This window comes from Polypterus senegalus, chromosome 14 (assembly GCF_016835505.1).
Source record: "Polypterus senegalus isolate Bchr_013 chromosome 14, ASM1683550v1, whole genome shotgun sequence".
NCBI classification, from domain to species: Eukaryota; Metazoa; Chordata; class Cladistia; order Polypteriformes; family Polypteridae; genus Polypterus; species Polypterus senegalus.
The window spans coordinates 3664527-3680189 of NC_053167.1; the positions used below are offsets into that span (position 1 = coordinate 3664527).

General features: G+C 39.6%; 4 protein-coding genes across 4 annotated transcripts; 1 reads left to right on the forward strand and 3 right to left on the reverse strand.

The window, feature by feature from the left end:
* Nucleotides 1-200: 200 nt before the first annotated feature.
* LOC120514812 (histone H1-like) lies at nt 201-1000 on the reverse strand. The gene has a single exon (XM_039735383.1). The coding sequence runs from the start codon at nt 848-850 to the stop codon at nt 254-256; it is 597 nt and encodes a 198-aa protein (XP_039591317.1). The 5' UTR covers nt 851-1000; the 3' UTR covers nt 201-253.
* A 3365-nt stretch (nt 1001-4365) lies between these two features.
* On the reverse strand, nt 4366-4831 carry LOC120515131 (histone H2A-like). Its single transcript, XM_039735865.1, has one exon. It carries the CDS (start codon nt 4800-4802, stop codon nt 4416-4418), a length of 387 nt encoding a protein of 128 aa, XP_039591799.1. The 5' UTR covers nt 4803-4831; the 3' UTR covers nt 4366-4415.
* A 940-nt stretch (nt 4832-5771) lies between these two features.
* Nucleotides 5772-6235, forward strand: LOC120515054 (histone H2B 8-like). Its single transcript, XM_039735764.1, has one exon. It carries the CDS (start codon nt 5812-5814, stop codon nt 6187-6189), a length of 378 nt encoding a protein of 125 aa, XP_039591698.1. The 5' UTR covers nt 5772-5811; the 3' UTR covers nt 6190-6235.
* Nucleotides 6236-11853: 5618 nt separating this feature from the next.
* On the reverse strand, nt 11854-12239 carry LOC120515113 (histone H4). Its single transcript, XM_039735842.1, has one exon. The coding sequence runs from the start codon at nt 12219-12221 to the stop codon at nt 11910-11912; it is 312 nt and encodes a 103-aa protein (XP_039591776.1). The 5' UTR covers nt 12222-12239; the 3' UTR covers nt 11854-11909.
* Between the last annotated feature and the right edge of the window lie 3424 nt (nt 12240-15663).

Here is a 15663-nt window from a genome sequence, read left to right on the forward strand (position 1 = left end):
CCTCCAACTGGAGCACAGGCAGATGAAGTGACTTGCTCAGGGTTACACATTTCAGTAATGGGATTCTAACCCACAGGGTTTGAAGTCCAAAGCCATACTGATCCCGAGTGTCGTAGTGCAGAATTGCCATTAACACCCCGTGCAAATCGGCCCTTTCAACACAAATCAAAGAAAATAGTTTAGCCTTTGAGGATGACATGGGGGCTCTGAAAAGAGCCGTTGATGGCTTATAGTAAAGTTACGTATAAACGGATCACTTCTTTTTCGGTGCAGCCTTCTTCACTGCTTTTGGCTTGGCCGCTTTAGGCTTTGATGCTCTGGCCTTCTTAGGACTCTTTGCTGCCTTTTTAGGCTTTGCGGCGGGCTTCACTTTCTTGGGACTCTTGGCGGCTTTCTTGGCTGCGGCAGGCTTCTTAGCGGTCTTCTTGGCTGCTGCGGGTTTCTTAGCTACTGGCTTTTTCACTTTCTTGGCGGCAGCCGGCTTTTTCGCAGCTGGCTTTTTCTTTGGAGTCGCCTTTTTCTTCGTGGCTTTCTCCTTGGCTTCTGCTTGCTTCTTGTTGATTTTAAAAGATCCAGCCGCGCCGGTGCCTTTTGTCTGCACGAGAGAGCCTTTGCTCACAAGACCTTTTACAGACAGTTTTACGCGGGCGTTGTTTTTCTCCACATCGTAGCCACCAGCTGCAAGAGCCTTCTTGAGCCCAGCCAAAGATAGTCCATGACGCTCCTTTGAAGCCGACACAGCCTTCACGATCAAATCGGACACACTAGGGCCGGTCTTCTTAGGCTTCGAGCTCGGTTTCTTCTTTGGCGCTTTAGCCGGCGCGGGAGCTGCTGGAGCGGTTTCTGCCATTTCGAAAAGACACACTTGGATTTCTCTGTAAATTTCAGCTGCGAGCGCAGGCTCAGTCGCTCATATTGGATAGGTGAGAACCGTGCAGACTCAAGCAGTCCGCTGCACATGCAAAGAGCCCTGACAACGGCGTTTCCTGCCCCCACAAAGTCCCGTTTACTACATGGAAGAAAAATGGAGAAATCACAACTGCGAACTCTAGTATTATCGAAGGTAACATGTTGTTAATGAGGCATGTGCCATCGCTTAAAATGAAGTTTCGGTGAAAATGCCAGACGGAGATATGGCACCGTGTAAAGGACGAGCACTCACTCTTTACAAGTCCAGCGCGAATGTCGTTACTGATAAACGGTTACTGCAATTATCTCAGACTGGAAACACGACTGACTAATGATAGATAGGTCCGTTACCAATGACAAAAAGTATTCACAACTTTTATGCAAACACCCACAGATAATCCGAGCTCTCTGCAAATTCAGATTAACATACTAACACGAGTAGTGGTTGCCTAACTCTTGAACGTTTCCTTGAAATATTCTTGTTACGGAAACAACGTTCTTTCACAAATCTTGTGTAAAAAAACTACATTATGCTTCAGAAATTAAAAATGTCTATTCGTCACCAGAAGGATCAATCCATCCATTATCCAACCCGCTATATCCTAACTACAGGGTCACGGGGGTCTGCTGGAGCCAATCCGTTGTCTATAATATCTTATAACCACAGATCGGAGGTTTGATTATTATTCACGACAAAAATGCATCTTCAGCAATGAAAGACACTTTGAAATTCCAGATGATGTAGTTTTCATCAAACGCAGCTTCAATTTTCAGCTTTTCCGTTAGCAATATACATCGATCGATCCTTGTAAGGCCAGTCTCTGTATACTTTTAAGTTAAAATTATCAGGTACAATCAAATGAATGAAAACTGTCACACAATCCAATTCCAGTAGAAAGCAGTTACAATGTATATGTCAGTTTCCTGACCACCTTTAGTCCAACTTGAAGGTGTGGAAGAAAATAAAGGGAATGGCAAGTATCGATCTGTCAGCTTCAACTGTAAAACAAGAATCCAGACTTTGCCTGAATTAACCATTCAGCCACACGCACTGACATGCTGGACCCTTTTGGTGTATGGAGGGTTGACTTACACGACAAAACACCTGAAGAGTTGGATAAAATAAAAATGCTCAAGACACTAAGGATGTGTGTCAGCTCTGTGCAGGCAGTGAACAGAGTGAAACTGCAACCCAATCTAACAGAAGCATAGCAGTGTACAACTGAACAGGTTTTAGTGCTTATTTATACTTTCAAGAATTATTTTAATCAATCTGATGTATATTTTAACTACAAAGTATTTATTTGTAAATTTTGTACATCACCAGTAGGTGAAGTACAAAGTGAACCCCTGCCCATGGAAATGATTTTTTGCAGCAGAGGAAATATATAATTGTATTTTTTTATATGGATAGTGCTCTAGAATGGTTTTAAGACAAATTTAAGTATGGGTAGATGACATAGTGCTAGTGCATGCTCTTTGGAGTGATCATCCCGTAACCTACATATCAGATAAACTCGGCTTTTGTAGACCATGAAAACATTTACAACAAATTTGTTTCTAGGTTTAAAAGGCCTGATCTGTACATTCCTACTCCACTTGCCCTATGAGAAGCATGCCTGTAATAGATGATTGGGGAAAGCAGAAGATTTTTTCTTGAAATGTCATCTTTTCTACAATTTAAAATGATGTGAAAGTCATTGCCATATCAAAACATGAAAACCTATCTATTTCCCCTGTTTCTGTAAACTTTTATCTAACCATTCACCCCCTCTGCCTGCCCTTCACTACTGAAAAAAATTGAGAATTAGACCGAAAAAAAGATAGACTTCCCTTTAAAAATATTACCTCCTTCATGACCAAAGCTATATTTAACAGTGGTTTTTTAATCAATCTGACCAGGCCAATCTTGTGTGGTACCATCATTTGTTAATCTTCATTTGTCAACTTACTGTATTTTACTGTACTGTATTTTCACCTGTATCAACGTTCAATCGAGTATGGGTTTACCCACATTGAATGTGTGTGTACAAACTGCATTTTTTTTTTTCTTTTTAATTAATTGCTTGTTATCCTGTGTGATCTTAAACTATGTCAAGTGTCTTTATCCCCAGGAGCTGTAAATGAAGACTGTGCAGTAAAAGGAATGTTTCAATTTGTTCCTTTTCAATTTTTTCCTTCAGTTTGCAGAACCCCACACGCAGGCCAGCTGAATTACAAAATCAGGACTGTTGCAGACATAATTGCCACTTCCAGAGTCCAACGATTTGACAAACTCTAGATCAAGCCAAACTGCTATAATACCAGTAACTGCTCAAAAATTGTCTAAAGATAGATCAAGGGGAACCTCCAAATTAAGTTCTTACAGGGATTTCAAGATAAAAAATGAATAGATATGTAACTTTAAAGATCATATAACATTGTGGAAATAAGAGTAATGGGCACTCATATGTTTATGATAAAATACCACGGATTAGAGTATAAAGCATACTGTATTTGTAAAAGACACAATAATTAAGAGACAAGACTCGAATTTCCGGGTGCACTTCTAAGCATGAACAAGAGCATGTATTATGGGATGTTTGTGAATGAGAAAGATACATGTTTGTTGATTCCTTGTAGTTATTTCTTTAAGTAGTTAAAATAATTGCAATAGCTAAGAATTTCTAAAATACAGAATCAGTCACAAAATGATTGGGTGGCTCTGAGGCTTAGGATCTGTAGTGATATCCCGAAGGTTGCCAGTTCGAATCTGTCACTGCCAAAAAACAATCCTACTCTACTGGATCCTTGAGCAAGGCCCTTAACCTTCAATTGCTCCAGGTGAGCTGTAAAATGGCTGACCCTGCACTCTGACCCCAAGGGGTATGTAAAAATTAATATGAGAAATTGTATAAGGCAAAATAAACAGAAAAATAAAGTGTGTGTTGATAACCAGAGGTTTGTTCATTTGTGTTTGACTTGCATGCTTGTTATAAGTTCAGACACTTCAAAGGGTACAACTTCATACATTGGGAATGTGCCTTAGTGTTATGTTCATGCAGCATTATTTCAGTAATAGTTTATGGTGTTAAAGTACTGTACATTGATGCAAGGTTATCAATACGGTTTAGACTTCATTGATTTGGATTTCATACAGCCAATAAGCTAGTGCCTTATTTGAGTAATACTGACATCTAGTGGACTTCAATACAATTTACTAAATCTTAGGTTTTATTCAGACCACGTATACTGTACCTGTTGAAATACATTTATAGATCTTCAGAACGATATTGACCGATTTCTTTGAAGTGCTGTGTGGAATTCTCTGCATCATCATTTACTAATGCCCTGATCGACCCTCCGGAGTGAACCATGTTTAGGACTCCGATACAGTCCTCCATCGCTACACTACTTAAAGATGCTGTATGATCAAAATTGAATACGTCAATGGAAAAAGGCTCTACTTAGAACAAATGAGTGGCTCTGAAAAGAGCCGTTGACTTGAATAAAAGCTTCGCCTTAGTTTACTTGCTCTTAGCTGGTTTTTCGGTTTTCTTGGGCAGAAGCACAGCCTGAATGTTCGGCAGCACGCCACCTTGAGCGATAGTCACACCACCCAATAACTTATTCAGCTCTTCGTCATTACGGACAGCCAACTGCAGGTGGCGAGGGATGATTCTGGTTTTCTTATTATCGCGGGCGGCATTCCCGGCTAACTCGAGAATTTCAGCGGTCAAGTACTCGAGCACAGCTGCCAGGTATACCGGGGCACCAGCGCCTACTCGCTCAGCATAGTTGCCTTTTCTCAAAAGCCTATGAACACGACCAACAGGGAACTGCAGACCAGCTCGAGAAGAACGTGTCTTAGCCTTAGCGCGTGCCTTACCACCGGTCTTGCCTCTTCCAGACATGTTGAGAAGTGACCACAACAGCTCTCTGCAAAAAAAAAAAATGCTTCACTAGCCCTGCTTAGAGGCGTTTATAAAGGCTTCAATCGAGCGCGCAGTGCTAAACGAGCTGACTGCTGATTTGCATCTGCTGCTACGTCACTAGGCTGGCGGGAGTCCCAGTAGGCACTGCCTTCGAACCGTTTTGAACAAAGCTTCACGTTAAAAACTAAAGCTGAAGCGACAGGTGGAAACGTGATAACATTTGTGTAACTATACACACACACACACACACATATATATATATATATATATATATATATATATATATATATATATATATATATATATATATATATCCATTACGTCTCTCTTCCTAGTTCCTATATTTCATTGCACTGATATTTTCTTTATATTTCGTCTCCCTTTACTTTATTGCACGGACTACCCTGACGTCTGAACATTGCTAACATGTTTGCTCTGTAGATGGCGATGTCGCTGAAGGGGGATAAAGATGAACTTCTGCAACAGGGGCGATATAATCCCTTTGCTGTTTCGAGTGCATTATAGCCCCCACATGTTCATGAGATGAGCAGAGCTACCCACCTAAAGCTATAGTGTCTTTAGCGAGTACATTATTTAATCTATTAGAAAGTACAGTACTGTATTTTGATTTTTTGTAATGATGTGCAAGTTACATTGTTTTCTCTCTAGTGATGGACCGATAACATGTATTCAATATGCATATCCATTGTCCTGAAGCAGGTACGAATACAGCCAGGTTTTACTGAAAAAAAAACTCGGTTTATACTTTTGAAAGCAGAAAGCCCAACTTCAAAATTACGCGCGAAGTTTATTCCGTTCATTGGGATAAAGGCTTTGCCTGAAAGGAGGGAAACGACTCATCCTCCTCCCTTGTCGTCAGAGGCCACGTCGTCAAATGCCGCACAGCCTAGTATTTGCATAACAGGCTTTAAAAGCAGAAAGCCGGGAAATTGCGGCATTCAGTTTCTTGTCGCTATAATCTGTAGTTATGCCTGAGCCAAAAGCCGCTCCTGCTCCTAAGAAGGGATCGAAGAAAACCGTTTCTAAAAGTCAAACGAAGGGTGGAAAGAAACGTAGAAAGACTAGGAAGGAAAGCTATTCCATCTACGTATACAAGGTATTGAAGCAAGTTCATCCCGATACGGGCATTTCTTCGAAGGCGATGGGTATCATGAACTCTTTTGTAAATGATATTTTTGAGCGCATCGCCGGTGAGTCTTCTCGTCTTGCGCATTACAACAAACGCTCAACCATCTCTTCCCGGGAGATCCAAACTGCCGTGAGGCTCCTGTTACCCGGAGAGCTTGCTAAGCACGCCGTGTCCGAGGGCACCAAAGCAGTTACCAAGTACACCAGCTCCAAGTAAATGGCAAAATGCCTGCTAGTATCCAACGGCTCTTTTCAGAGCCACCCACACCCTCTTGAAAAGGGCTCCATTAACCCGATCACGCACTTTTGTGATGCGGGTACCTTCTTCACGTAACGCGTGTTGGCTCACTCTATCTGCGCGCACTAGTTTGTATTATCTGACGCCTAAACATGTTTTTCTTTTTCGACTGAAAGCCTGTATTTGTCTCCAAAAGGAGGGCGGGGAGGAGACACGGCTGTGTATCACTTTCTATTACAAAAGCACTAAGCCATTTAGGTTAGGAAGATTTTTCTGATTCCGGAGTGCGACAGGTAAGTGCGAAAACCAAGAGACCTAAGACAACAGAGCCATGAGTGTTAAGGGGTTATACTAAAATTAGTATTGGGGGAAAAAAAAAAATCAAGTTTCTGTGTTAGTTTTTCGTTTACATTCATGAAACTAAATACAATATAATTACAATGTTTGCACCACGTTAGAGTTTAGTAAAACGTTAATAAAAGTGATTTCGTTTTTTAAAATGTCCTATGCATGTGTGCAATATTATTCTAAACCAATTTAGAATTAACATTTAAGCCAATCTAATATTTTTAAACGTGAAGAAAACGGCAACACACTCTACACTGAATTATGCTGTATATTAATTGCTGCATATAGAACTGCTCTAGTTTTTGTCACTTATTTTAAACGATGGGCCATCAAAAGAAAAAAAAAATATATTAATAACACTATTTATATAGCACCCTTCCTATGCCCAAAATTCAGAAAGAACAAGAGGACCTATATAACATTGGCTACAAATATCTTCACTAAATAAAGATAAATACGGGTTATATAAAACATTCAAATAGAATAAAAGACAATAATGCAGACTAAAATACAACATAATACTACAAATAATTCTTGTGCAAATAACATAAATTGTGACAAAAATTTAAACCCTGAGTACCTTGACAGGCAGAGGGGGTAAACTGAAAGAAGGGGCACAATGTCAGGTCTGTTTAATGTCCTAAACAAATGAGTTAAAAACAAATGAATGGAGTCGGCTGATCTCATTAATTTAAGGAGGTCATTCCACAGTCAGGGCGCTATACAGCTGAAGGCCCTGCTGTCACCCACAGAGTACAGGTTAGTGAGGGGCATAGAATGAGAGGACCTTAAGTGGGCAGGTTAATAACAGAATTTGATATTCAATCCTGTAAGACACAGCTTACTGTATTGTTGGTCCGTGTCAGGACTGTTGCAGTTAACTTTTGAATCAGCTGGAGCTCTAATATAAGATTAGAAGTGGCATCTGCCAGTAGTGACTTACAGTAATCAATGTGGGATGTGACAAAAGCATGGACAAGATTCTTGGCATTAGCAAAAGAAGAGGAATGAGCAAACATAAGATATGTGACACAGGTGGAAGTTTCTTAATGTGGCTTACATGGGTGAAATAAGAAAAGGAGGAATCAAAGTGACACTGAAATTCTTTGCAATAAAAGAAGGTCTGATGAGATCATCGCCCAGAATGGTGGAAGAGGAGCTTATTTTCTTAAGTTGCACTTTAGTACCACTTTGCAGGAGTTCAGTTATGTTGCAATTTAATTTTAAAGAGTTTTTCTCTGTTCAGGTTTTAATTTTAATTTAATTTCACTGAGGCAAGTTGTGAGCTGAGAAAGCTGTGATGAAGTGTCACTTTTAACACTGAAATAGATCTAAGCATCATCTGCATAAAAAGATAAACCAATCCAAAGCTATGAATAACATGCTCAATGGGAAGCATAGAGATACAGAAGAGCAGAGGATGTCATTTCATTAACAAAGTGAAGTTAGATGGAGGAACTCCTTTGAGAAATTAAGGCATGAGGGTTAGCCTGGACATGACATAATCTGCATGGCCACAACACCATATGCAATAACTTTTACTTTTACACAAACGTGGACAGTACCTTCTCAAGAGGAAAGTAACAATGCTTAGCACAATAAGGAAAAATAAGCCAGAGCTCCCATCTCAACTGTTGGCCAACACAGAATAGGCCAGTAAAGACCTTCACGTTTGTCTAAACAAATGACACATCCTTGGTGCACAATGTGATCTGCACAGGGATAGGAGATCCCATGGCCAGAAATGATAATGGACTATAATGCTACAAAAAGAGGAGTGGAGAATTTAGACAAAACACTACGCTGGATGCTGGCCACAGGCAATTTTTTCAACATATTGAACATCTCAGAAAAAAATACTTTTGTCATCTCGACAACCTTGAACTGAGACTGGAACAGGGAGAAGGAGAGGAGCAGGGTAAACCATTGGTGACATCTTACACTGGGACAACATGTGCCAAAGACCCCAGCATGCACAGCCATTGTGTCGATTCGACAGTCCATTCCAATGACAGCACCTGCAGTGTGTATGCATAGTGTGTTTGTGTGTCTCACTGTGTGAACTGTACAGTTATTACAGTATTGTGTAGAAAATGAAAATATTCAGTTCTTCTTGATAATCAAATAGAATGTGATCTGAGGGTAAAGAGTAAACAGGTTATTTACATTGCTTGTTAAAATAAAGTGACCATCTGATTTAAAAAAAAAGTCCCTCAGTAGTACATACGTAGCAAAAATGTAATCATAAATTGAGATTCAAAACAATTATTTTTCATGCTTCTTAAAGAGGAATTAAATTGTGATGTTTGTAAACTACTGCATTTGTGAAGGACTGAAGTGTGGGGGGCTGTCCAAAACTATCATTAAGTGTATTTCAGTAATGTGTGTAGTGACTTATAAAACAGCAATATTACATTAAAATACACTGCTCAAAAATATTAAAGGAACTCTTTTTAATCCGAGTATAGCATCAAGTCAATGAAACTTCTGGGCTGTTGATCAGGTCAGTGAAGTAGCTGAGGGGCTCGTTAATCAGTTTCAGCTGCTTTGGTGCACTAGAGGGGCAACAATGAGACGACCCCCAAAACAGGAATGAATGGTCTAAAAGGTGGAGGGAAGCCACTGACATTTTGTCACCCGTTTTGCATTTGGCTACGGTCAGTGTCACTACTGGTAGCATGAGGCCATACCTGGACCCTACTGAGCTTGCACAGGTAGTCCAACTTCTCCAGGACATTACATCAATACGTGGTATTGCCAGAAGCTTTGCTGTGTCTCCCAACACAGTCTCAAGGGCATTGAGGAGATTCCAGGAGACAGACAGTTACTCTAGGAGAGCTGGACAGGGCCGTAGAAGGTCCTTAACCCATCATTAGGACCGGAGGAACAGAATGAGCACTGCCACAGCCCTACAGAATTACCTCCAGCAGGCAGGCCACTGGTGTGAATGCCTCTGACAAAAAGAAACAGACTTCATGAGGGTGGCCTGAGGGCCCACCGTTCTCTAGTGGGCCCCGTGGAGCTTGATTGGCATTTGCCATCGAAAACCAGAAGTGGCAATTCCAGCACTGGCGCCCTGTGCTTTTCACAGATGAGAGCAGGTTCATCCTGAGCACATGTGACAAACATGAAAGGGTCTGGGGAAGCAGTGGAGAACGTTGTGCTGCCTGTGACATTGTTCAGCATGGCCGGTTTGGGGCGGGGTCAGTGATGGTCAGTCTGGGGAGGCATATCCACAGAGGGACACACAGACCTCTACAGGCTAGACAACAGCACCTTGACTGCCATTAGTTATTGAGTTGAAATCCTCTAACCCACTGTCAGACACTTTGTAGCATATGTCATGTCCAGGGCAAACCTTGTGCCTTAATTTATAATATAATGATTAAGTTATCCTAATTTTATAATAATATAATCTTATATCACTGCTCCAGCTGATTCAAAACTCAACTGCAACAGTCCTGACACAGACTGGCAACAGGGAGCACATCACAGCCATCCTGCTGCACATTCACTGCTCCCTGTGTCTTATAGGATTGAATATCAAATACTGTTATTAACCTTCCCACTAAGCTCCTCTCATTCTGTGCCCCACACTAACCTGCACTCTGTGGGTGACAGCAGGGTGTTCAGTTGCATTGCGCCCAGACTTTGGAATGAACTCCCAAAATTAATGAGATCAGCTGACTCCATTCATTTGTTTTTAACTCATTTGTTTAGGAGGACATTAAACAGACCTGACATTGTGCCCCTTCTTTCAGTTTACCCCCTTTATCTGTCCAGGTACTCAAAAAATGCATTTTTATCACAATTTATGCTATTTGTTCAAGATTTTTTTGTAGTATTATATGTTGTATTTTAGTCTGAATTATTGTCTTTTATTCCGTTTGAATGTTTTGTATATCCTGTATTTATCTTTATTTAGTGAAGATATTATTTGTAGCCAATGTTATATGGGTCCTGTTCTTTATGAATTTTGAGCATAGGAAGGCTGCTGTATAAATAATGTCCTTATTAGTATTTTTATTTGTTTTCTTTTGATGGCCCATCGTTTATAATAAGTGACAAAAACTAGACCAGTTCTATATAAGGCAATGAATATATAGCATAATTTAGTGTAGAATATGTATTGCCGTTTTCTTCACGTTTAAAAATATTAGATTGCTTAAATGTTTATTCTAAATTGGCTTAGAACAATATTGCACACATACACATTACTTTTTAAAAATCGCAATAACTTATTATTAACGCTTTACTTAACTTTAACGTGGTGCAAACATTGCAATTATATTGCATATTTCGTTTCATGAATGTGAACGAAAAACTGTTTTCAATTAACACAGATCTTGATGATTTTCATTTTGTCGATCTGTTAAATTGCTGCTGGAGTATATGAATTTCCCCTTGGGATTAATAAAGTATCTACCTAAATGGTTCCCACAGACCCGAACACAAAGTAAATGTTAATAGTGTATTTCACTGAAACGATCCGTATTGTTTAGTTTAATGTATGACACGACGTGATGGCAGAAACTCTCTGAACTTCGATGCGTATTTGGTTTGATGTACTTTTTTCCTTGTCATTTTTAGCGCATAATTTCTGAACGGGTCCTTCACCCGACGTTACTTTCCGGGCTTTGCCGAGATCTGCCGAAACCTTCCAAATGTAATTTTACGAAGTCAGTCCTGAAACGACAGAGACGTCACTTCCGGGTCTGTAACTGCGGTGACGTATGGCGCTGTGGGTTCTGCAAGTGGATACTACTCAGTTGGATTTTGGAAACTAGCTCCGTGTCATCTATATACGTAAACAAAGATTATCTGATAGACTCCGTAAGAGTTACACGATTTCTACAAGTATTCACTGTTGACAGTACATACATCGGTAGAATCACTACAGCTAGCTGTATTAATAATAATAATAATACATTTTATTTATATAGCGCCTTTCCCATGCTCAAGGCACTTACAGAACATAAGAAAGAACGGCAGGGTATACAGTATATAGCATAGTACAAAGCAAATTAATAAATATTAGAACTCAAAATGATTAAAGCTCGGGATAATAGCAATCAAGTCGTTGCTATTAGGACCGAAGGCTGCGATAGTGAATTTTCAGACTGCAGCAAAGATCAGTGCCGGCAGTTAGCATAACGCATGTCGCTTATGATTCTCTTTCGAGCGGCCAAAGCAAGTTAACATGAGCTCACTAAGCACACCAGTTCTCTCGCAGCCAGGCGAATTGTTTCAAGAGAATACAAACCAGGAAAAAAAACTCTTAAAGCAGAAAACGTGGGCGGCTCTGAAAAGAGCCTTTTATAGGAGTTTCTTTGTAAAGCCTCAGTCGTCACTTAACCTCCGAAACCATACAGAGTACGACCCTGTCTCTTTAAGGCATATACCACATCCATGGCGGTCACAGTCTTCCTCTTAGCGTGCTCTGTGTAAGTGACAGCGTCCCGGATAACATTCTCCAGGAACACTTTGAGCACTCCGCGAGTCTCTTCGTAGATCAAACCAGAAATTCGCTTCACTCCACCTCGTCGGGCTAGACGGCGGATAGCGGGCTTTGTAATACCTTGAATGTTATCTCGCAGCACTTTACGATGACGCTTTGCGCCACCCTTACCGAGTCCCTTTCCTCCTTTACCACGGCCAGACATCTTTCTCGCACGCTTCTACTCAAACGACTGTTAACGCTATGGACGATAATCTCTCTGATATGAATACAAGGACGACCTGCTCGAAAACAGCCCAGGAAATGGCTGCGCGGGCTTTTAAGAAATCGCGCTTTGCATTCCTTGTTTGGTTTCCGAGAACAAAACCCAGAATAAAGGAGTGATAGATTTGTGATCTCTTGAACCTTAACGCCTTTCTTTGTCTGCTCCATTCTTTACGTGTGACTGGTAATTCGCACCTTTTCAGCCGCTTGAGCAAACACTGTTTTGGGGTGGATTTAAATTGTGGACGATATTTTTCTTTCTTTATGATGAGATAATGCAGAAAAATCATACGTTTAATTTTAAATATTAAAAGATTCCAACACAATTGTAGTGCTAGTCTACAGACCACCAGGGACATATTCATTGTTCATGACTGAATTTGGCAAACTATTATCTGATTTGGCTATTAATTATGATCACGTATTATTGATTGGGGTTTTTAATGTACACATTGATGAGGAAACTGACATTTTTAGCAAATGTTTTACTTATTTGTTAAATTCAGCAGGATTTTCAGCAGATTGCCAAAAGTCAAATGCATAATCATAACCCCCAAATTAGATTTAATTATAACTTACAAAGCTGAAATTCAAAATTTAAATATAACTCCATTAAATGAAGTTGTTTCCGATCACTACCTATTTACATTTGATTTGGTTCTGCCCTTACCAATAAACCCAGATTAAAACAAAGACAGTGCAACATCTACTTTGTAATTCTGTCTCAAAATTTATAGACACTTTGAGTCAAGTCAAGTGTAATTTTGGAAACCATTTATATCAGTTAACATCAAATATAAATGTGAAAAACAATTTAGATCAACTAACATCACATCATAATGTGACACTCTGGATGCAGTGGCTCCCCTTTAAACTAAAGTGATCACAGCATATAGAAACTCTCACAGGTTTAATGAGAACACTCAAGCTCTTAAATTAGAGTGTCAAAAACTGGAGTGAAGATGGAGAACAACAAAGCTGCATGTCTTTCAAATTGTATGGGCAGCTATTGTTAAAAAATATAAAAAAGCTCTCTTTAAAGCTTACTCAGACTAAAATTCTAAAATAATGCATAGCAATAATAAAAATCCTTGGGTACTGTTTAAGAACAGTGGCTAAATTAGCAAATGGGAATTCAGATCTACAGTGCAAAATACCAACAGACATTAGCAGTACAGACTTTATAAACTTTTTGAATGAGATTAAAGATCCCAGATCACTGTACAAACCACATAATAGCTTGCCAGACCCTATCTCACACTGCATTCAACACTTTAGAAATTTTAATCCTGTAACAAAGCAGGAAGTCTTGACTTTAATTTCTAAAATTAAACCTACTACTTGTTCCCTAGACCCAGTGCCAGCAAAACTAGCAAAAAGTCCAATGGGTGTTCTTACACAACTATTCTTAACATTATTAATAGTTCATTATTGCACAGCCCAGTACCTGATGCACTAAAAGTGTCAGTCATTAAACCATTAGTTAAAAAATCAGACCTAGACCCACACATACTAAACAATTATAGACCCATTTCAAATTTACCCTTTCTCTCTAAAATGTAGTCACCAATGAGCTTCAGTCACACCTTACGCATCACAATTTATTTGAGAAATTCCAGTCTGGTTTCACTGGTCATAGTACAGAAACTGCACTAACGTGTGCTGTAAACATTATTCTGATATCCTCTGATGAAGGAAACTGCACTGTAATTATGTTGTTAGACTTAAGCGCAGAGTTTGACTCCATTGCCCACCTGCCAAGTTGTTTTGCCTGCATAAGGTAAAGTAATTTCTGATGGATGATCACAGGAATCATCGGGTAGAGGGGTCCTTTCATCAGATTGGGTGGCTGACCGCTGACTCAGCTATGGAATGGTCATTAGGGGGAGGCAGCTTAATAGGTGATGTCTCCAGGACTCTGAAAAAATCCAAATCATAGTATGTAATATCATCTACTGTTGAATTAGGCTCTGTACTTGTAATATTTCTCTTGCACTATTATATTGTATTAATGATTACTTGTGTTCTGTTCTGTGTATTGTATTGTATTGACCCACTTCTTTTGACACCCACTTCTTGCCTAACCTACCTGGAAAGGGGTCTCTCTTTGAACTGCCTTTCCCAAGGTTTCTTCCATTTGTTTCCCTACAAGGGTTTTTAGAAGAGTTTTTCCCTTGTCTTCTTAGAGAATCAAGGCCGCAAGGGGCTTGTTGAAGCCCATTGCGGCACTTCTTGTGTGATTTTGGGCTATGCAAAAATAAATTGTATTGTATTGTATTGTATTATACATCCCTGTCCACTCCGCCCCCTGCCCTTTTTAATTGCATGAACTAATAATATTTAATTAAAATAAAATCAAGTCTTGTTTTGTTTTTCTGAGTCTGATTTCCTTGGTCATGATAACTTCCTCATATAATGGAAACAAATGCATTTTCCATTTACTTTTTTCTGTATTTGCTTAAAATATATTTTCACCAGCAACCAGTGTAATCTTTCATTGCCTGCTCATGTTTAAAATCAAATATAGTTATATAATATTTATATAAATAATATACTATATAAACATTTATATAATTTTAAAGTTAAACTCCAGTGAAGAAGACAAGGGCCAAGACATCCATACATACATAAAATGTTTTTTTTTCTGCCTTGCTTCCAAGGCTGCTGTGTCACAAGCTCCTTCCCACACAATCCTGGATGACATTTTGCTGCTTCCACTATGAACAGTTCACTAAACAGACTTTAGTAAAAAAAAATGTTTCAATAATGATTAAAGGAGAAAAGAAAGGATTCCCTTTCCCTAATTTTGCATGCTTTGTAACTGAAAGCACTGTACACAACAGTTTTTGCTTGTTAATTCTGATCAGTTGGTTTTGATAGAGCACTAATGACTGAGTATAGAATCAAAATGCACAAGCAACTGTAGAGCTAAACATTATCAAACATGTTCATAAGGGTAATCACACAACAGCACACAAGCAGTGTGCAGGAGAAAATTCAGCCTCATTAGCTGCACAACTGTGAAAACTTAAAATCCATTCTAGCTGAAGAATGGCCAGATGAAAACATAGGAGACTGTGAGAAAATCACAACTGGAGGTTGTAACATAGAGGCCAGGATGTGTCTAACTTTAGCACTCAGGCTGGGTCAAAGCGCCCGCTTACAGGGATGATCCCACTGTTGACTGACACAGGGAGTGTGACCTTCACTCTTTCAAACCTGAGCATGTTAACTTCTCTTTTATCAGCCTGGTAGCCCTAGGCTCTCCCAGGAGCACAATGCTGATGCCGAACTTAGCGCAGACACCAAGCAGACGCAGGGAGTACTCTTGTAGCACAGGAAAACTGTATCTGTGATGAGTTCAAGACTTGTAGTATTCACTC